This window comes from Heterodontus francisci, chromosome 8 (genome assembly GCF_036365525.1).
Source record: "Heterodontus francisci isolate sHetFra1 chromosome 8, sHetFra1.hap1, whole genome shotgun sequence".
Taxonomy (NCBI): domain Eukaryota; kingdom Metazoa; phylum Chordata; class Chondrichthyes; order Heterodontiformes; family Heterodontidae; genus Heterodontus; species Heterodontus francisci.
Genome location: NC_090378.1, coordinates 62,641,559 through 62,663,967, shown reverse-complemented (window position 1 = coordinate 62,663,967; position 22,409 = coordinate 62,641,559). Strand labels below are relative to the sequence as shown.

The 22,409-nt window shown below is 42.8% G+C and overlaps 1 protein-coding gene across 4 annotated transcripts in view; it reads right to left on the bottom strand.

Moving 5' to 3' along the window:
• Nucleotides 1-22,409, bottom strand: part of LOC137372858 (FYN-binding protein 1) — a 144,432-nt gene that overhangs the window by 91,722 nt on the left and 30,301 nt on the right. For 2 of the 4 annotated variants that reach the window (XM_068037222.1, XM_068037225.1), the window contains one exon: nucleotides 5,981-6,053. In XM_068037222.1, the coding sequence (XP_067893323.1) occupies nucleotides 5,981-6,036 (56 nt within the window). In that variant the 5' untranslated portion in view covers nucleotides 6,037-6,053. Of the gene's footprint in view, nucleotides 1-5,980; nucleotides 6,054-9,507; nucleotides 10,613-22,409 lie in introns of those variants that run through there. The other 2 variants (XM_068037221.1, XM_068037223.1) reach the window with 2 other exon arrangements.

The window sequence follows — 22,409 nt, the reverse complement described above, 5'->3', positions numbered from 1 at the left end:
TCAAACAGTAGTTGAGAGCGTTAGTAATTGAAGTTAAACAAAGACATGAGGTTTGAAATTCCTCCCAGTATAATTTTTAAATCTACCGTATATACATATCTGCATCAAATTCTTGTATGGGCTATTTTAATGAAGTTATTTCATATAAGAGGAGTTAACAACCTCACGCCAAGCTACAACATAGGACTACTACATGCATGCCGAACAGCAGAGGCAGGCTGCTATAGACCAGGGCTGTCCAACATACGGCTCACAGGCCAGAATCAGGCCTGCCAAAGGTTTCCATCTGCCCACAGATGTAAACTGTACCCGGCCGTTTATCCTCCTTGCTGCACAGTTGCTGCCGTCAGCCTCTTGCTTTCAGCTTCAGTGATGAGAAATTTCTTCCGGCCTGACAAAGCTTCCCATGATTGACAATGGGTGAGCGCTGATTCGCAGTGCAGGCGCGCTGGGATTGGCTGCCCCTGCTGTTTTCATGGAGTGAGCGCCTGCTGGGACTACAGCGCCTGTAGTCCTCCTGCTCCTCGACTCCTATGGACGGAACTATAATCCTGGACTACAACACCCAGCCAGCACTGCATTTGCCTGGCCCTGTTAATGATTCCAAAACTGTTTTTTCTAAAAACAAGATAGCAAGTCGAAGGCACTTATTGGCACAGGGATAGATTGGGATTTGGGACAATTATCTTGAAAAAAAAAAGTAACTTTTCAGAGTGAGAGGGCGGGTGCGTGACAGACAGAGAGAGGGGGGAAAAGAGAGCAAGCGATCAAGATCACTCCTGACAGATGGGCATCTAGCCAGAATACTCTGCATCACTACTTCAAGTATGTGGGCAGACATTGACTACTTATGCAGGCAAAGACAATGCCAGGTATCTCACTAAATCAGTATTCAACATAGTGACACAAAAGTAAGCTAATAAATTAGTCTTCTCATTTAAAACTTGTTCACAAAAATGTACAGTTTTATGTTATGAGAGGTGGAAAGGCTCCCCTCCGGTTCCTCTCCTTGTTTGATCTCAATAGGGTTTATTTCTTTTAAACCGTGAATGTGCTTACCAATTCAGTGAGTGTTTAACCCTTTTAGGTGCTATGATCATAAAAAAGTCAGAGTTATACAGCACAGAAGCAGGCCCTTCGGGCCATCGTGTCTGTGCCCACCATCAAGCACCCATCTATTTTAATCCCATTTTCCAGCACTTGGCCCGTAGCCTTGTATGCTATTGCATTTCAAGTGCTCATCTAAATACTACTTAAATGTTGTGAGGGTTCCTGCCTCTACCACCCCTTCAGGCAGTGCGTTCCAGATTCCGACCACCCTCTGGGTGAAAATCTTTTTCCTCAAATCCCCTCTAAACGTCCTGCCCCTTACCTTAAATTTATGCCCCTGGTTATTGACCCCTCTGCTAAGGGAAAAAGTTTCTTCCTATCTATCCTATCAATGCCCCTCATAATTTTGATTACCTCAATCAGGTCCCCCCTCAGCCTTCTCTGCTCTAAGGAAAACAACCCTAGCCTATCCAGTCTCTCTTCATAGCTGAAATGCTCCAGTCCAGGCAACATCCTGGTGAATCTCCTCTCCACCCTCCAGTGCAATCACATCCTTCCTATAGTTTGGTAACCAGAACTGTACACAGTACTCTAGCTGTGGCTCAACTAGTGTTTTAAACAGCTAAAAGAACCAATTGGACAGGTTTTTTGAGTTTAAACAGAGGTTAGTTTATTGTAAAAAAAAAACAAAATCAAAACCCAATTTAAGTAAAAATAATGAAATATGCTCCACATATTTTCACACATGCACACAGAGGTTGCAGAATGTAGAAGAATAGTTTGGGTTGGATTAGTGTCCAGAACAAATAAAAGGACAGTCTGTGTAGTCTGGTACTTTAGTTGCCTTCTGGCTGAACTCGTAGTCCTGAAGTTTCTGGTGGCCACCCGGTTCAGGGTTTTCTCGGAGACAGTGATGTAGATGGGTTTCTCCATGGAGTCTGTCTGCAGCAATGATAGACTTGGATGTTTTCTTGTCTGCAGCCAGCGTTCAGAATGGAGAACTGCAGTCTGTATGGTGAAGATACTCACACAGTGCTGTTAGGTAGGGAGTTCCAGGACTTTTGACCCAGCAATGGTGAAGAAATAGCTATATTTTCAAGTAGGGATGCAACTTGGAGGGGGAAGCTTGCAGGTGTTGGTAATCCCATGCACTACTCTTCTATGTGTTTGAGGTTGCAATTTGGGAGGTGCTGTTAAAGGACTCTTGGCAAGTTGCTGAAGTGCATCTTATAGATGGTACACACTGCTGCCACTGTGTGGTGGTAGAAGGATTGAATGTTTAAGATGGCGGGTGAGGTGCTAATCAAGTGGGCTGCTTTGTCCTGAGTGATTTTGAGCTTCAAGTGTTGTTGAAACTGCACTTATCTAGGCAAGTGGAAATTCCATCACACTCCTGACTTGTGCCTTGTAGATAATGAAAAGGCTTTGGAGAGGCAGGAGGTGAGTCACTTGCCAGAGTGCCCAACCTCTGACCTGCTCTTTCAACCACAGTATTTATATGGCTGGTCCAGGCAGGTTTCTTGTCAATGGTGACCCTCAGGACGTTGATGTTGGGGGATTTGGCGATGGTAAAGCCATTGAATGTCAAAGGGAGGTGTTTTAGGCTCTCTTTTTGAAGATGATCATTGCCTGGTATGTGTTTGGTACAAATATTTTTGCCAATTATCAGCCCAAGCCTGAATGCTGTCCAGGTCTTTCTTCATGCAGACACAGACAGTTTCATTTATCGAAGGAGTTACTAATGGAACTACTAATGGATGTTACAATCATCAGCAAACATCTCCATTTCTGACCTTATGATGGAGGGAAGGTCATTGATGAAGCAGCTGAAGATGGTTGGGCCTAAGCCACTACCCTGAGAAACTCTGCAGGGATGTCCTGGGGCTGGATGATTGGTCTCCAATAACCACAACTATCTATCCTCTCACCTTCCTCCTGTAAAGACTCCATTCCATTCTCCCAACTTTTCTGTCTCTGACACATTAGATTAGAGATACAGCACTGAAACAGGCCCTTCGGCCCACCGAGTCTGTGCCGACCATCAACCACCCATTTATACTAATCCTACACTAATCCCATATTCCTACCACATGCCTACCTGTCCCTATATTCCCCTACCACCTACCTATACTAGGGGCAATTTATAACGGCCAATTTACCTATCAACCTGCAAGTCTTTGGCATGTGGGAGGAAACCGGAGCACCCGGAGGAAACCCACGCAGACACAGGGAGAACTTGCAAACTCCACACAGGCAGTACCCAGAATTGAACCCGGGTCGCTGGAGCTGTAAGGCTGCGGTGCTAACCACTGCGCCACCCTGTTCTGATGATCCAACCTTCCATACCAGCCCTTCTGATATGTCTTTTTTTTCCCTCAACCGAGGATTCCCTCCACTGCGGTTGACAGGGCCCTCGACCGTGTCTGACAATTTCCTGCACTTCTGCCCTCACCCTTCTTCTCCCTCCCAGAACCGCGACAGGGTTCTCATTGTCCTCACTTTCCACCCCACCAGCCTCCACAACCAAAGGATCATCCTCCGCTATTTCCACCATCTGCAGTGTGATACTACCACCAAACACATCTTCCTCTCCCCTCCCTGTCAGCATTCCAAAGGGACCGTTACCTCCGCGACACTCTGGACTACTCCTCCATCACCCGACACCGCATCCCCTTCCCACGACACCTTCTCATGCAATCACAGGAGGTGCAACACCTGCCCTTTTACCTCCTCTCTCCTCACTATCCAAGGCCCCAGACACTCCTTCCAGGTGAAGTAGCGATTTACTTGTACTTTTTTCAATTTAGTATATTGCATTTGCTGCTCACAATGCAGTATCCTGTACATTGGGGAGACCAAACACAGATTGGATGACCGCTTGGCGAAACACCTCTGCTGAGTCTGCAAGTATGACCCCAAGCTTCCGGTCACCTTTCACTTTAATTCACCGCCCTGCTCTCAGGCCCACATTTCTGTCCTTGGCTTGCTAGAGTGTTCTAATGGAGCTCAATGTAAGCTTGAGGAACCACACCTCATCTTCCGATTTAGGCACTCTACAGCCTTCGGGGCTCAATATTGAGTTCAACAATTTCAGAGCACGGCTACCATTTAAAAAAAATTCTTATTCACAGAATAATACAGTGCAGAAGAGACCCTTCAGCACCGATGCATTAAAACAGCTGACCTGTCTACCTAATCCCATTTGCCAGCACTTGGCCCATAGCCTTGAATGTTATGACATGCCAAGTGCTCATCCAGGTACTTTTTAAAGGATGTGAGGCAACCTGCCTCTCCCACCCTCCCAGGCAGAGCATTCCAGACCGTCACCACCCTCTGGGTAAAAAAGTTCTTCCTCAAATCCCCCTTAAACCTCCCGCCCCTCACCTTAAACTTGTGTCCCCTCGTAACTGACCCTTCAACTAAGGGGAACAGCTGCTCCCTATCCACCCTGTCCATGCCCCTCATAATCTTGTACACCTCGATCAGGTCACCCCTCAGACTTCTCTGCTCCAGCAAAAACAACCCAACCTATCCAACCTCTCTTCATAGCTTAAATGTTCCATCCCAGGCAACATCCTGGTGAATCGCCTCTGCACCCCCTCCAAAGCAATCACATCCTTCCTATAATGTGGCCACCAGAATTGCACACAGTACTCCAGCTGTGGTCTTATCAAAGTTCTGTACAACTCCGACATGACCTCCCTGCTTTTGTAATCTATGCCTCGATTGATAAAGGCAAGTGTCCCATATGCCTTTTTCACCACCCTATTAACCTGCCCTTCTGCCTTCAGAGATCTATGGACAAACACGCCAAGGTCCCTTTGTTCCTCGGAACTTCCCAGTGTCAGGCCATTCATTGAATACTTCCGTGTCACATTACTCCTTCCAAAGTGTATCACCTCACACTTTTCAGTGTTAAATTCCATCTGCCACTTTTCTGCCCATTTGACCATCCCGTCTATATCTTCCTGTAACCTAAGACACTCCACCTCACTGTTAACCACTCGGCCAATCTTTGTGTCATCCGCGAACTTACTGATCCTACCCCCCACATTGTCATCTATGTCGTTTATATAAATGACAAACAATAGGGGAACCAGCACAGATCCCTGTGGTACGCCACTGGACACTGGCTTCTAGTCACTAAAACAGCCGTCTGTCATCACTCTGTCTCCTACAGCTAAGCCAATTTTGAATCAACCTTATCAAGTTACCTTGTATCCCATGTGCATTAATCTTTCTTTAATTTTTTATTTTTTAAACCAAGTGCCTTCCTTAAACCAGTTTGTCATGTTTTTGCTTTTGGACAGAGCTGTTCATTATTCTGCTATTAATGCTCTCTCTGGACTAATGCTCTGTCTTTTATTACCACTATTAGCACTCCCTTTGCTTTTTGGTTCTATGATATCTCTGTTGTTAATCAGTCCTGCTATCTGCCCTATTACATGCCTTCCCTTTTGTTCTTCCTCAACACCCCCCCCTTTCACTTGCTCAAAGCCCATTATATTTCTGGCATTTGCCAGTTCTGATTAAGAGTCACAGACCTGAAACGTTAATTCTGCTTCTCTCTCTACGGATGCTGCCAGACCTGCTGAGTATTTCCAGCATTTTCAGTTTTTATCTTCCTTTGTGATAGGCATGACTCCAACCAGTGAAGAGTTTTCATTCTGATTCCCACTGATTTCAATGCAAGCTCCTTAAACTCTGTAAGCTTGGTGGGTGGAGAAGGTAACATGGTTTTGTTATCATATGCAGGCATATTTCACTGTATGTTCAGGAGGTATTAGCCACCAAAACTAGTTCAAAGAGTACAGGAGGATTCCTCTCAAAATACAGAAAGACAAAAAGGTTAAAGATATTTTGGCAAGATTTGATTTCACCACACAAAATCACAAAAATATGCACCAGCTGTAGCCTTCACCCAGTTTACCTTTCAGTGCTTAAAATTTTATCTTCCTCTGGGCACGATATCAGTGACAAAGGCATGCCATTCTTCTTAGATGCTGTTAAAAGAAAAAGACATGAGTACCAAGCTCTGACTTCTGGCTGGCTTGTAGCATCTGTTAATATGCTTCTTCACAGCAACAACCAAATATAATACAAAACTGTTGATCAGGATTTTGGAACATGCCCCAAAATATCAAAACTGAGGAAGTATTACTTGTGTTTCAAAACTGCCTGAAGCTTAATTTATATATCTGCATAGTTTGACTAAGTTTTATTACGTGTGATAATCATATTTTATGACAATAAAACTTGTATTTTCTTGCACCTTTAAATGTAATTTTAAAAAAAGTACTTTGTAGGAACGTTATAAAGCAAAATTTGACACTGAACCACATAAGAGATAGGGTGACCAAAAGCTTGGTCAAAGAGGTAGATTTTAAGGAGTGTCTTAAAGGAGGAAAGTGAGGTAGAAAGGCAGAGAGGTTTAGGGAGGGAGTTCGAGAGCTTAGGATCTTGGAAACGGAAGGCACGACCACAAATGGTAGTGTCATGCAGGCCCCACCTGCCAAGAATGGGGCACATATATTTTGCCTCATAAAAATTGATTTTTAAACTGTTACTGGAGAGAACTTGCTTTTAAAAAAAAAACAGACCCTTGACTGGAAAGACCTTTTTTCATACTAGTACACAGTGTTGGAACAAAGTAACCAGTTCCTGCTCCCCCAATACACAAACAGATGTGGTCAGACCAGTTTAGTCACATGACTAATTGGCTGTTGGAGTTTTTTGAATTTGAACTTGCGACAGAGTTTTAAAACTCAGAAAGCTGTTTTCTCCTGGACTGAAAGGACCTCTCTCTTGTCTGCTCTCATCTTGCTCTCTCCAGCTTCAGAAACCATTGAAAACACATGAACCCCAAGAGAGAAAAGTCTCCTACAGTGATCAAGGTTTGAGAAGAATATTGGGGCCCAACGAAAAGCAAGAAATATCTACAAGCAAGAACTACCTACAAAAGGACTTCAGTGAGCTTGAAGCACAGTAACAAATTCTTCTGATATTGCCTCAAACCTCTACTTTATTTTTCTTCTGCTCCTTCCTGTCTCTATTTGCATGTGCATATTGCGTATGCATGTTAGCGTGGGGCGCGACATGTATCCATAGGCACTAACTGAATTAGCGTTTAAGTTTAATAACATTTCACTTTTCTTCTTTAAACCCAAGAAGGCCTGTTTGTGCTCATTTCTTTTCCTTATAATTGGAAAGCGGTGAACAAGGATTCACCAAGGGGGAGCTCAAAACACAGTGCGTTTAAAAATTAAATCATGTTACAATAAGACCAGGTGAAGGCTGAAAGAGACCCCTAGATACCTTTTTCACCTGGTTGTAACAAGAGCAATTAAAATCGGGGATGCTCAAGAGGCCAGAATTAGAGAAGCGTATGGGGCTGGAGGAGATTACAGAGATAGGGAGGAGTGAGGCCATGGAAAACAAAGATGAGAATTTTAAAATTGAGGCTTTGCTTAACCAAGAGCCACTGCGAGTCAGCAAGGACAGGGATGAAGGGTGAACAGGACTTGGTTTGGGTCTGGACACAGGCAGAGTTTTGGACGACCTCAAGTTGATAGTGTAGAATGTGGGAGGCTGGCCAGAGGTTTGTTGGAATAGTCAAGTCTAGAAGTAACAAAAGCATGAGTAAGGACTTCAGCAGCAGATGAGCTGAGGCAGGGGTGGAGTCGGGCGATGTTAGAGGTGGAAATATGTAGTCTTAGTGATGGCATGGATAGGTGGTCAGCAGCTCATCTCAGACACCAAGATTGTGAGCACTCTGGCTCAGCCAATTGCCAGGGAGAGGGATGGAGTCAGTGGCTAGGAAACAGAGTTTGTAGTGGGGACTGAAGACAATAGCTTTGGTTATCCCAATATTCAATTGGAGGAAATTTCTGCTCATCCAGAATTGAATGTTAGATAAGCAGTCCGACAATTTAGAAACAGTGGAGGGGTCGAGAGAGGTGGTGGTGAGGTAAAGCTAGGTGTTAATGTATATACGGAAACTGATGTTGTGTTTTCATATGATGTCATCCAGGGTCAGCATGCAGGTGAGAAATACAAGGGGGCCAAGAATAGACTTTAGATTTCAGAACATCTCACTTGTGAATTGGATCAAAATAAACCAAAAGCAGAAAAAGCTGACAACAGTCAGGCAGCATCTGTGCAGAAACAGAAATCAATATTTCAGTTATGAACCCTTTCCTTGGGACTGGAAGATATTACTGATATACAACATTTAACAAAGGAAGGGATAGGGGGAAGATTAAAACCATTTATTCCATTGCCTCTTCCACCCTTCCTCCTTTTCATACTCTCCTCCCTCATCACTCCAATCATTCCTTCACTCTTCCCTATTGAAATACATGCTTAAAGCTCAAATGCTCCAACACCCTCAACTCCTCACCCATTTCCCCATTACTCCCCTGAACCCTGTTATCCCTTCCTTATAGAATCCTTTAAAGAGACTTTGTTCACTTTTAAAATTTAACTTGCATTTTAAAAATCAATTTAGAATGATGAAAGATAGTTTTCCCTTTGTCTCTCATTAAGATTTGCCATTATCATCTTACTCCCAACAAATAATTCAAAATAATCGCAGGTGGATTATTGGTATGCTTCCAAACTGTTTTTGTTTTAATTGAACTAACATTGACATGAAGTCTTTTTCTCGCCTCACTTTCTAAGGTTTACAGAACACAAAACAAAACTACAATGGATGTATGATCAGAAATCTAATTTTTTACCCTGACCCTCAAATCAGTTTTTTTTTTTAAGTAAAATATATAAATTTTATTTCAATACAGCTTTTGAAATTTTCCCTCTCATTTTACAAAATGAGTTGAAGAAAGCTTAAACAATCTACAACTGACTGAATCTTAAGCACATATGCTGGGAAGTTAGGCATAATGCCCATGCTCAATCTGTGCAATCTAAAATCAACTCAGTCACAGCTTTGAGCAAAAATATTAAGTCTGAGCTTAGGTTTATGGGAGCAGCTGAAGCCAATGAGTAAAATCTTTAATGGAGGCATTAAAAGACACAAGACAATTCAGTGGGTACAGTTAACCATATTGAATATGAAATTTTTTTTTTAAATTAACTTGTCTCAGACATCAAATCTTGATTACAAAGAAAAATGGCAATTGTAAAAAATCTTCATTGAGTATTTTGATTGATCAGTGGGAGCCCAATAACCAGAATGCATTTACAGGGGGATATAATCTCACAACAAAATAGCAGCGATGTGTGTCACACAACGTGATGCTTTTAACATTGAAAGGGCCCATGATGCACTGATTAGCGAGAAGGTTCAAATAACAAGTTTTCATTAAACGTGCATCCATGTTTTTTTTAAATTTAATATATGGATAGGGGTTGGAAGCCATTTAAAAATATAATTAGGATTTTCTAGTTCCTGTAAAAATCTAACATTATGAACTTTGACAGATAGCCAGATCTTACATTCCATTGGACTACAACTGGCCATTTTGATATTCTGTAATGCACTGAGGCCTACTTTGAACGGTCTGGGTGGTTTCACAGGAGGAGGTCCCAATACTTCAATAGATGGGAGTTCCAGGCATTGCACAGCTGTATATTGATGGTCTTTCTCGTGGGCAGCTCCTTCTCCTCGATTCACTGGAAATTTTGGTTCTGGATGGTTAGCTAGATCCAATCTTATGAACCTATGTGGCAACCCTGGAGAAGCCTCTGATTCCACAGTGATGTGGTTATCTAGTTTGAATCCTTCTCGATCAACTTGTGGGGTAGAAAGATTCATTTTTGGTGGAAAAGACAGGACAGTTATTTCATAATTATCAGTTGTTTGAGCATCGTCACTACTTTGGATGAGCATGGTTGGCTCCCTATGCTGGGGTGTTTCATTCCTGGCACCAGATGTCTGCATCTCTGGCTCCATACTCAGATCTTCCTTTTTAGTTTGTGTAAAAGAAATGGCCTGGAACAGTGGCTCAGCACAATTTTTTGTCTTGGATACAGAAGAAGAATTTGATCCTGAACTTGATAATGAGGGAGAGAGCATAGCACATTTTATCTTTTCAGCAGGTCCACTAGACACTGCGGTGCAATGTAAGGAATTCTTCCAAATATGTAATTTTTCTTTAAATGTGATTGTATCCAGTTGGTCATTTTCTATATTATCTTCTGACGTTCTCAATTCTGATGTTTGATTTTTAGATTTTTGAAGTTTGTTGGGACTAATTTCTACTGATGCTCCTTTAGAAGTAGTGAGATCTTCAGGTCTTCCTCCATTTTCTGCTGGAATACTGGCCTTTGTCGGGTCAGGCAGTTTCAAAAGTACAGGCTTTGGAACTATTACTGGTTTTGACAGAGGAAGAGGAGGATGAAGAGATTTTGCATTAGGTTGTTGAACAGCTGCATTGTGAAGAGTAACTGTCTCAAAAATGTCAATGTTGGTTACATTCAGTACTGTTTCAGTATCAGACACTCCAGGTGCTTGTGAAGCTTGTTTACCATTGGGCTTGATCTTAATTATATCAGACTTCTGAAACTTCGCTCGAAGAGTTTTAAAATCCATTATTTCTTCCTGGAAAGAAGAGCAGGACAATGGTTACCTTTTGTAACTGGAATTCAATAGGGTCTCTGACCTTAAATGGTAATTGGTTTCTTTAAGGTAAAAGTATTTCAACAAGGACAGATATTAATGCCATTTGTAATGTTTCTACTAATGCATGTCTGAAATCAACTAACTTAATAATCCATGCACCAAACCTAGAAGCCCCCTGCTTTGTGTGATCTCAACCAAGTGCAAATCGGGATGCTATCCATCACCACTCATTTTAGGTACCAAAGGTCTACTGTGGGCATGGAATTATACCCCAGTATAAGTTCGCATCTTCAAGAGAGAAAGGGAGAAAACTGTGGTAGTGACCAAAGAAGAAATGATCACCTTTCCTCTGACAGTTTAACATTAAATTATTTAAAACTTCCTAATTTCTGCTATGTCTTGTTCTGTCAAATTATTTCACATTATGAAAACACTAAAAGCTTCCCAGAGGCAAAAATGTGAACTGTTCAATTCAAAGAACAAAAATACCAAAATGCAATAAATTCAGAAATTTGAAATGGTATTGCTAACCATGTAAGGGTTTCAATTCACAACTAACCTTGAATGGACTAAATTTTTGACAATTAGGTGAATCAACCATCAATAAACCCTGCCCTTAGTTTTCTCCATTTTCGTTTGAAGAAACAGAGAAACTCATCCTGGTCTCAGCCCTACACCCACCATCAACTCTTTCATACCTTGTCTAAGTGGCCATCATTCTGTGAATCTAGACAGTGCTGACAGGCTAATTGACCCGAGGGGATGGTAAACAAATCCCAGTTTGTCCTAATCTGACATGTCTCCTCCACATGTATGGAAAACTAGTTAATGATCAGAAGTGGATTTTCCCCACCCTAGCCTAGGTCCCAGATATTAACTGTAGTTCTCCAATACATTGGTCAAGTTCAACGAATTCAGCAGAAACCAAGGATTTAGGATGGGAAATTTCTGCTTTATAGAGCTCCGGGTCACACCATTCTGTTCATGTAACTACTATGCTGTTTAGAGAGCAAGTTTTAATATTTTTAAAAATGTATTTAGAGATACAGCACTGAAACAGGCCCTTCAGCCCACCGAGTCTGTGCCGACCAACAACCACCCATTTATACTAATCCTACATTAATCCCATATTCCCTACCACATCCCCACCATTCTCCTACCACCTAACTATACTAGGGGCAATTTGCAATGGCCAATTTACCTATCAACCTGCAAGTCTTTGGCTGTGGGAGGAAACCGGAGCACCCGGCAGAAACCCACGTGGTCACAGGGAGAACTTGCAAACTCCGCACAGGCTGTACCCAGAACTGAACCCGGGTCGCGGGAGCTGTGAGGCTGCGCCACAGTGCCACCATCTTTCATCACGTTGAAACAGTAATAGGTGTCCACTCCACTCCTGTTGTAATACCATAGCAGAGTGAAATTTATGAAAAAGGGCGAGGTCACAAACTCTTTAACTAAAAAAAAAATAGCGCTTTGTTTAACTTTTGAAGAGTGAGACATATTAAAAATAAGCACTTTTAAACTTAAATGAGCAATTTGCATTCCAAAATTATTTTACAGAATCTGTTTTCTATATAGTTGAATTTGTTGCTGAAAATAATTTATATAATTATTTTGGAAGAAATTCATTGTTTTGGAAATAGACTGCAAAAAAGACCATTTGCCCCACTGCGCCTCTGCCAGTCTAGCTCAAGTGGAGTTATTTATTCTAATCCCATTTCCACATTCATTTATGCTCTTCCCTTTTCAATATTTATTCAGTTTCCTTGTAAATTATAAGTCCCAATTTTGTAAAACAGGCATAAGTGCAGCTGTACTGGCCCTATCCAGAGGCACACCTGCACCCATAGCTCAGTGAGCATGCTGAACTGCATCTTGGAATACAAGTCCCATTCCTATTTAGAATAGCTACAGTGACAGTACAAGTTTGTCCAGAAAGTTTGGGTTGCAGCACACTCATCTAGGCAGTGCAATATTCAGTGTTGGAAGTTGTATTATTGGTGGGGGCAAAAAATGGACTAAATATTCAAAATGGTACAGCAGAGACATGTAGGCAACACACTAGTGCTGAGCAGTAGGACTCCACAATCACAGACTCTTCCCCACTTCCCTCTGGTCTCCCCTCCTTGCCCCGATCTTTCCTCCAACCCAACCATGAATTCCCCCCACACACCCCCCACCCCCCCAACCACGAACCCTCACCCCCACAATCTCTGCCTCTCTCCAAAAATCACAAAATTATTAACCATTCTTCATAACTAACATGATGGATAACTAGAATCATTTTTGTGAACTTTTGGATTAACATAGATATCTCATGACAAAACTGCACATGAGAAAAGCAGTTCACAATAACAATCACATAAATAGCATAAGTTCACAATTTTATATAATTGGAACATAATTAAGCCTAGTCAACAATAACACGGAAAATTATACATTATTGTAAAACAAATCTTTTGATGTCTGATCCATTCAGCAGCTGGAAGTGGACGAAGGATGACTCAAAAGAACAGGTTTATCTGTAGGCTCTCTCTCTCTCTTTGGTATCAGACCGGTTAGCTAACTTTAGCTGGGATGGGAGTAAGTCAACTATGGAATTTGTAATAAAATCTCATCATTTCTGTGTAAAGTGCATCAAGTAAAGATAGGGTTATGATACCATCCAGGCTAATTAAATGAAGATTGGCATTTTGATAATAGGGCTAAAAGGCAACCAGTGTTTCACTTAACTTGGGTGAAAATGGACACCAGTATGACTTAGCAACTATAGATGAGGAGGGTAGAAAGGTACGGAGAAAAAAAAAAGAGGGAAAATAAAAAGAGGGAGGAAAGAGAAGGAAAAAAGCTGTAGCTTTTTGGTTCAAAAGAGAATTACTTGAAGGCTATCAAGGTTAAAAACTGCATGCATCATTGGGTTAGTTTATATAATGTTCAAACACACACCAATAGCAAACAAATTAACCTCAAAAGTCAATTTAAATAGAGTCATAGAGTTATACAGCACAGAAACAGGCCCTTTGGCCCATCGTGTCTGTGTCGGCCATCAAGCACCTATCTATTCTAGTCCCATTTTCCAGCACTTGGCCCATAGCCTTGCATGCTATGGCGTTTCAAGTGCTCATCTAAATACTACTTAAATGTTGTGAGGGTTCCTGCCTCTACCACCCCCCTGGGTAATATATTTTTTCATCAAATCCCCTCTAAACCTCCTGCCCCTTACCTTAGATCTGTTGACCCCTCCGCTAAGGTAAAAAAGTCTCTTCCTATCTACCCTATCAATGCCCCTCATAATTTTGTGTACCTCAATCATGTCCCCCCTCAGCCTTCTCTGTTCTAAGTAAAACAACCCTAGCCTTTTCAGTGTCGCTTCATAGCTGAAATGCTCCAGCCCAGGCAACATCCTGGTGAATCTTCTCTGCACCCTCTCCAGTGCAATCACATCCTTCCTATAGTGTGGTGCCCAGAACTGGACACAGTACTCCAGGTGTGGCCTAACTAGCGTTTTATACAGCTCCATCATAACCTCCCTGCTCTTATATTCTATGCCTCGGCTAATAAAGGCAGGTGTCCCATATGCTTTCCTAATAGAGATAACAGAACAGCCACAAATATAGGAAATTTTAAATAAAGAATAGAAAATTTTGAAAATGCACAGATCAGTCTGTATCTGAAACAGCCATGCTCAAAATGATCAGAAGTCTAAATAATGTTCTTTGGTAAAACAATTTATCACTATAAATCAAAAGATTGCCAGGTGTTCATACTTTTTTTTTATACTACTATCACATTATTGCCAAATTTGAGAATTCCAAAACAGAAATTACAATGGGGGAAGGGGTGGGCAAGAGTCTGAGATTGCATTCCAATTTCTGCTTATATCATTTATTCTGAAAAACATATTGCGTCAAGCCTAAAATTGCCAGCAGGTAACGATCTTATGCTTCAGTAAGTGGGAAATTAAGGACATAAGCTATTATTACATTATAAAAGGTAGTTAGTTACAGAAAGACTGAATAATTACTGGAAGGCATGACATTAATTTGTAATGGTTTATAATGGAGAAAGTAAAAGTTAACACTGCTTGTCGATTTACGCATTATAATTCCAGTGGCAGACAGGTTCAAAGGTGCATTTGGGCACAGGTTTGGAGAACCAGATAAAATGATTAGTGTTAGCATTAATAAATTACAATAGGCAACAAGGTAGCAGGAGTGGTCATCTGTCCAAGGGCAGCCTCATGGGCACATTTTGCTTTTCAGTTGCTCGTAAGAGCCTCTTTTTAAAAAAAACTTCCATGAGAAATGAGCAATACGACTAGGGGAAAAAGTACATCTGGTAGTTTCCCATTACCTTCCTCGTCTGTTTTAAAGGAAACAAAAGTCCTCTTCCTGAAAGAACCTCTGCCTGTAAGCACCGCTGTCCCTCGAGGTTCTAGCTCTTCCACCATTGACCATGGCTTGAGACCCTTACCTGAGCCTGGGGCAACTCACAAAAGGGCAGGGATGACCACCCGAGGTCTCAAATGGCCCAGCTACCCTGAGGTAACAAGATACTGGCACCATTATCTCCAACTTCATATTGCCAGGTATGTAGAACTGGATTATGTGAGGAAATTAGAGTGATCAGTAGGTGCTGATTGAAATAAATAATCCTTCACTAAAAAGAGAGTTTTTAAAAAATATTTGTTCATGGGATGTGGGCACCACTGGTTAGACCTGCATTTATTTCCCATCCCTAATTGCCCTGGAGAAGGTGGTGGTGAGCTGCCTTCTTGAACTGCTGCAGTCTTTGGGGCATATGTACAGCAACAGTGCTGCTAGAGAGGGAATTCCAGGATTTTGATCCAGCGAGAGTGAAGGAATGGCGATATAGTTCCAAGTCAGTATGGTGTGTGGCTTGGATGGGAACTTGCAGGTAGTGCTGTTCCATGCATCTGCTACCCTTGTCCTTCTGGTGGTAGAGGTCAAGAGTTTGGAAGGTGCTGTCAAAGGAGCCTTGGTAAGTTGCTGCAGTGCATCTTGTATATGGCACACACTGCTGCCACTCTGTCGGTGGCGGAGGGAGTGAGCGTTGAAGGTGGTGGGTGGGGTGCCAATCAAGTGGACTGCTTTGCCTGGATGGTGTTGAGCTTCTTGAGTGTTGTTGGAGCTGCACCCATCCAGGCAAGTGGAGAGTATTCCATCACACTCCTGACCTGTGCCTTGTAGATGGCGGACAGACAGACAATGGGGAGTCAGGAGGTGTTACTCGCAGAACTTTCAGCCTCTGACCTGCTCTTGTAGCCACAGCATTTATGTGGCTGGTCCAGTTCAGTTTCTGGTCAATGGTGACACCCAGGATGTTGATGGTGGGCAATTCAGCAATGGTAATGCCATTGAATGTCAAGGGGAGATGGTTGGATTTTCTCTTTTTGGAGATGGTCATTGCCTGGCACTTCGGTGGCCAGTAACATTCGTGCCACACATCAGCCCAAGCCTGGATGTTGTCCATTTGCAGCAAGGCCTGGACACGGACTGCTTCAGTATCTGAGGAGTTGCGAATGGTGATCATTGTGCAATCAGCAGTGAACATCCCCATTTCTGACCTTATGATGGAGGGAAGGTCATTGATGAAGCAGCTGAAGATAGTTGGGTCGAGGACACTACCCTGATGAACTCCTGCAGTGATATCCTGGGACTGAGATGATTGGAAAATACATCAAGTTCCACCTGTATACGGACAAGACCCATCTCTACTTAACCACCATCTCTCAATTCCTCCTCTACCTATAATTTGTCACATTGCTTGTTTGACATTCAGCATGGGGCGAGCAGAAATTTCCTCCAATTAAGATGTCGGGAAGAAAAGAAAAAGCAATTAGCTAGGATATATACACAATGCATACATACGAACATATGAATTAGGAGCAGGAGTAGGCCACTCGACTCTTTGAGCCTGCTCCGCCATTCAATAAGTTCATGGCTGAACTGATTACTCTACATTTCCACCTACCCCCGATAACCTTCCACCCCCTCGCTGATCAAGAATCTATCTACCTCTGCCTTAAAAATATTCAATGACTCTGCTTCCACTGCCTTTTGAGGAAGAGAATTCCAAAGACTCATGACCCTCAGAAAAAAAAATCTCCTCATCTTGGTCTTAAATGGGCGAACCCTTATTTTTAAACAGTGGCCCCTAGTTCGAGATTCTCCTTTCCAAATCCACCCTGTCAAGGCCCCTCAGAATCTTTTATGTTTCAATCAAGTCGCCTCTTACTCTTCTAAATTCCAGTGGATACGAGCCTAGCCTGTCCAATCTTTCCTCGTAAGACAGGCCACCCATTCCAAGTATTAGTCCAGTAAACCTTCTTTGTACTGCCTCCAACGCATTTATATCTTCCTTAAATAAGGAGACCAGTACTGTACACACTACTCCAGATGTGGTCTCACCAATGCCCTGTATAGCTGAAGCATCACCTCCCTACTTTTGTATTCAATTCCCCTCATGATAAACAAAACATTCTGTTAGCTTTCCTAATTACTTGCTGTACCTGCATACTAACCTTTTGCGATTCATGCATTAGGACACGCCTGCATCTCAGAGCTCTGAAATCTCTCACCATTTAGATAATATGCTTCTTTTTTATTCTTCCTGCCAAAGTGGACAATTTCCCACATTATACTCCATTTACCAAGTCTTTGCCCACTCACTTAACCGATCTATATCCCTTTGTAGCCTCCTTATGTCCTCTTCACAAGTTACTTTCCTACCTATCTTTCGGTCATCAGCAAATTTAGCAACCATACCTTCGGTCCCTTCATCAAAATCATTTTATATAAATTGTAAAAAGTTGAGGCCTCAGCACAGATCCCTGTGGCACACACTCGGGTCATTTTCCGGTTGGCAAGATGTAACATTTATGCCTACTCTCAGTTTCCTGTTAGCTAGCCAATCTTCTATCCATGCCAATATGTTACCCACTACACCACGAGCTTTTATTTTCTGCAATAAACTTTGATGTGGCACCTTATCAAATGCCTTCTGGAAATCCAAGTTACAATACATCCGGATAAACCTGGTGGTGTCCTTTATCCACAGCACATGTAACTCCCTCAAAGAACTCCAATAAATAGAAATTTGTTTATAATGTTCAACAAATATAATATATATATTATGTATTAAATATGTCAGTAGTGATTCGGAGGCAGAGGGTTGTAAAATTGAGTGGGAGGCAGATGGTGCCATTCCCATTGCCTTCCCACCCCCGCTGCAATTTTACAAGGGGCAGCAGCGAGAAATGGCCTGTCCGCCCCAGGCCAATTAAGACCCCTAAGTGGTCAATTAACTGCCTCCTGCCGCCGTTGGTATTTTACTAGCAGCAGGCAGGCAGCTCAGGCTCTCCAGGAGGCCACCCAGTAAACCTGGTGGCTTCCTTGTGGGCTGGGGGGCCCCTCCTGATTGGGCACACAGTGCCCCACCCCCAAAACCCAACTGCCCCCACTGAACTATATTCCTCCCCCTGCCCCCCCGCAACCAACCCTCTTTGCCTCGATGGGGCCCAGCTGATTTTGCGCAGCTTTGCCGAGGACACTTACTTTTTTTCTGGGGCCGGTGTCCCTCTTGCTTCTTCCCTGGCTGTATTCCCAACAGTGGCAACTGCTCCCGGTGGCGCTGGTGGGACTGAGAGCTTCCAGCCTGCTGACTGGCCAGCAGCTCTTGGAAGTGGGACTTCCTGCCCAAGAGGTGCAGAAGTCCTGCCTGAGGCCAATTAAGGGCCTGGGCCATGTAAAATTACAGTGCAGCTCCCAGGCCCGGCGGAGGCAGGATCGACCCCTACGTTTTGGCCAGTGGGCAGGGCCCCCTGCCCAATGTATTCAGCCATAATCTCCATTCCTTTGCCACCAATTCTAAGCCATGCTCTGGCCACTGTCTGCAGCAGAACCAGACTTTTTGCAACCTCAGCTTCCTATTTGACTCTAAACTGAGTTTGCAAACCCATATCCTCTCCATTACCAAGATCGCCTGATTCCACTTCAGTCAGATCACCTGTCTCTGCCCCAACTCAGTCCATCTGCTGCTGAAACCCTTATCTATGCGGTTGTGCCTCCAAACTCAAATATTCCAATTTTCTTCTGGTCAAACGTCAGTCTTCATTCTTGAACTCGTCCAAAATTCTACTGCCCCTATCCTAACATAGGAGAGGTCCAATTCACCCATCACCCCAGTACATTGGTTCCAGGTCAAGCAACGCCTCAAATTTTAAATTCTTATTCTGAGTTCAAATCCCTCCATGGCCGTGGCCCTCCCTATCTCTGTAGGGCAGCACAGTGGCTAGCACTGCAGCCTCACAGCTCCAGCGACCTGGGTTCAATTCTGGGTACTGCCTGTGTGGAGTTTGCAAGTTCTGCCTGTGTCTGCGTGGGTTTCCTCCGGGTGCTCCGGTTTCCTCCCACAGCCAAAAAGACTTGCAGGTTGATAGGTAAATTGGCCATTATAAATTGCCCCTAGTATAGGTAGGTGGTAGGGCAATATAGGGATAGGTGAGAATGTGGTAGGAATATGGGATTAGTGTAGGATTAGTATAAATGGGTGGTTAATGGTCGGCACAGACTCGGTGGGCCGAAGGGCCTGTTTCAGTGCTGTATCTCTAAAAATTAAAAAAAAAATTTAAAAAAAACTTCCTGCAGCCCAACAACCCTCCGAGATCTCTGCATTCCTCCACCTCTGGCCTCTCGTGCATCCCCCATTTCCTTTGCCCCACTATTCGCAACTATGCCTTCAGACACTTAGGTCTGAAATTCTCTCCCAAAACCTTGTCACCTCTTCCTCCTCCTTTAAAGATGCTCCTTAAGCTTACAGTCACCTATCCGGATACTCCTCCTTAGCCTTGGTGTCAATTTTGTCTGATTACGTTCTGGTAAAGCACCTTAGAACATTATACTATGTTAAAGGCACGACATAAATGCAAGCAGTAGTCATTTTCTCCTAACCCTTGCACAGAATAAACATTATCCTGGGAAAAGTGAGGAAAATCTGCTCCATAGTCCCTCAGTAATTACTAAGACAAGCCAACACAGTTTTAAGAAACTTACTGTCAAAGACCAGAAATTGAATTTCAAAATGCATTTTTTTTTTACTTGCCTAGAGTGATGTCATATCTGGGACAAACCACGCAAAAAAAAAGTAGGAAGCCTCGCTCTCATCATGTAACTCTGCAGTCTCTAATGAGCTTGTGCTGGCAGCAAGAGCCTCCATAGGCAGCTGTGCAATCTGGTAATAAAAACATTGCCTCCAAGATCTTGGCACTGAATATATAGTCAATTTAACTCTTCATCCCAGATTAATCCTGGCACAGTGTATTCCCGATGTTTCACTCCAAAATTGACAGCTGTGCTTTCAGCTATCTAGGTCCAAGCTCTAAAGTTCCTTCCATGAACCTCTCTACCTCTCTCCTCTTTGAACGCATTCCTTAAAACCTACCTCCTCAGGGTACAAGCTTTTGGTCACCTGTTCTAATATCTTCTTTTGTGGCTCGGTGTCAAACTTTGTCTCTGAGATACAGATTTTTGGTCTCTCAGGGAATCAAGGGATATGACAAACAGGCAGGAAAATGTAGATCAGCCATGATCGTATTGAATGGCAGAGCAGGTTCGATGGGCCATATGGTCTACTCCTGCTCCTACTTCTGGTGTTCCTGTGTCTGTAACATTCCAGTGAAGCACCTTGGGGTGTTTAATTACTTTAAAAAGGCGCTTAAAAATTAATTTGCTGTTGTTGTTGTTGAACATTATAGCCAAGTTCCTGGTCATGATTCCAGATCGGAGAGGGTGAGAGGGCAGAGACAAGCGGGGAGGGCGCAAGCAGGGGGCTGAGGGGGCAAAGGTGCAAACGAGGGAACAAGCAACAGATGAATCTCAGATCACCACTATAGGGTGGTGATAGTGGGGGACTTTCATTACCCAAATATTGATTGGGATGGTATTGCATTCATTCAGGAGAATTTGGATAGTGTAAAGGGTAAGGAGAGGGAGGAATTTCTGAAACGTGATCAGCAGAACATCCTGGACCAGTATGTTCCTGGCCCAACGAGGAAGGAGGAATTGCTGGATCTGGTGCTGGGGGAATGAGGTGGGCCAAGTGGACCAAGTATCTGTGGGGGAGCACTTGGGGATGAGTAATCATATCAAAATGTTTACACTAGTAATGGAGAAAGCTAGGGAACAATTGAAGGTAAAATGACTAAATTGGAAGAGGAGTAATTTCAATTGAATGAGAAGGGATCTAGCCAGGATAAAATTGAACCAAAGACTGACAGAAAAAAAAAAGTGTAACGGAACAATGGACTATCTTTAAGGAGGAGATGCTTCAGGTACAGGCTAGGTACATTTCAACAAGGGTAAAAAGGTAGGAGAACCAAAGCCAGGGCTCCTTAGATGACGATGAGGTTAGAGAATATGATAAAACAAAAAGTAAAAAAAGAGGGTGCATGCTGCATGACTGCTGAATTCTTCAATTGAGAACCAGGTCAAATACAATAAGTTGAGAGGGAAGTAAAGAGAAAAATATGACTGGCAAAGAGAGAATGAGAATAGAATGGCAGGCAATATAAAAGGGAACCCAAAAATTTTCTACCAACATGTAAATGGTAATTGCGTAGTAAGAGACAGGGCGGGGCCTATTAGGGATAAAGAGGGTTAAACTAGAGGGATAAAGATACTTAGAGGCACAAGGCAAGGCTATAATACTTAATGAGTACTTTGTATCAGTGTTTACGAAGGAAGAGGATGCTGACAAAATATTAGTAGAAGCAGAGATGGTAGAGGTAATGGATGGGGTGAAAATAGATAGGCATTGAGATGTACTGGAAAGGCTGGCTATGCTTAGCGTGGCTAAGTCGCCTGGTCCGGATGGCTTACATCCAAAGTTGCTACAGCAAGTGGCAGTGAAGATAGTGGAAGGGAGTACCATAATATTCTAGTCTTCCCTGGATGTGGGGCAGATGTCAGAGGATTGGAGAGTGACAAATGTGACACCCTTATTCAAGAAAGGGTGTAAGGACAAGTCCTAGTAACAACAGGCCGGTCAGTTTAACATCAGTGCTGGGTAAGCTTTTAGAAACAATAATCAGGAAAATCAATGGGCATTTGGAGAGGTTTGAGCTAATTAAGGATCGTCAGCACATATTTGTCAAAGGCAGATTATGCTTGATGAATCTAATTGAATTTTTTGATGAAGTATCAGAGAAGGTTGATGCAGGGAATGCAATGGATGTTGTCTATTTAGATTTTAAAAAAGCTTTTGACAAAGCACCACATAAAAGGCTGCTTAACAAAATTGAGGCTCATGTCATAGGAGGGTCAGTGTCAGCTTGAGGACAGAAAACAGTTGTGGTAAATTGTTATTTTTCAGACTGGAGGATAGTAGACAATGATGTTCCCCAAGGGTCAGTGCTAGGTCCACTGCTTTTTAGGTAAATATAAATGACTTGGATATTGGAATAGAGTGTAATATTTCAAAATTTGCTGATGATACCAAACTTGAAGGAGTGGCAAACAGTGAGCATGATACAAATCAACTGCAATAGGACATAGATATGCTAAGAGAATGCACAGACAAGTGGCAAATGGAATTTAATACAGAGAAGTGTGAGGTGATGCATTTTGGCAGAAGGGATGGGGAAAGGTCATTTGGACTTAATGGCACAGTTCTAAAGAGTGTGCAGTGACAGAAGGACCTGGGGGTGCATGTGTATAGATCTTTGAAGGTGGCAGATTGAGAGAGTGGACAGCAA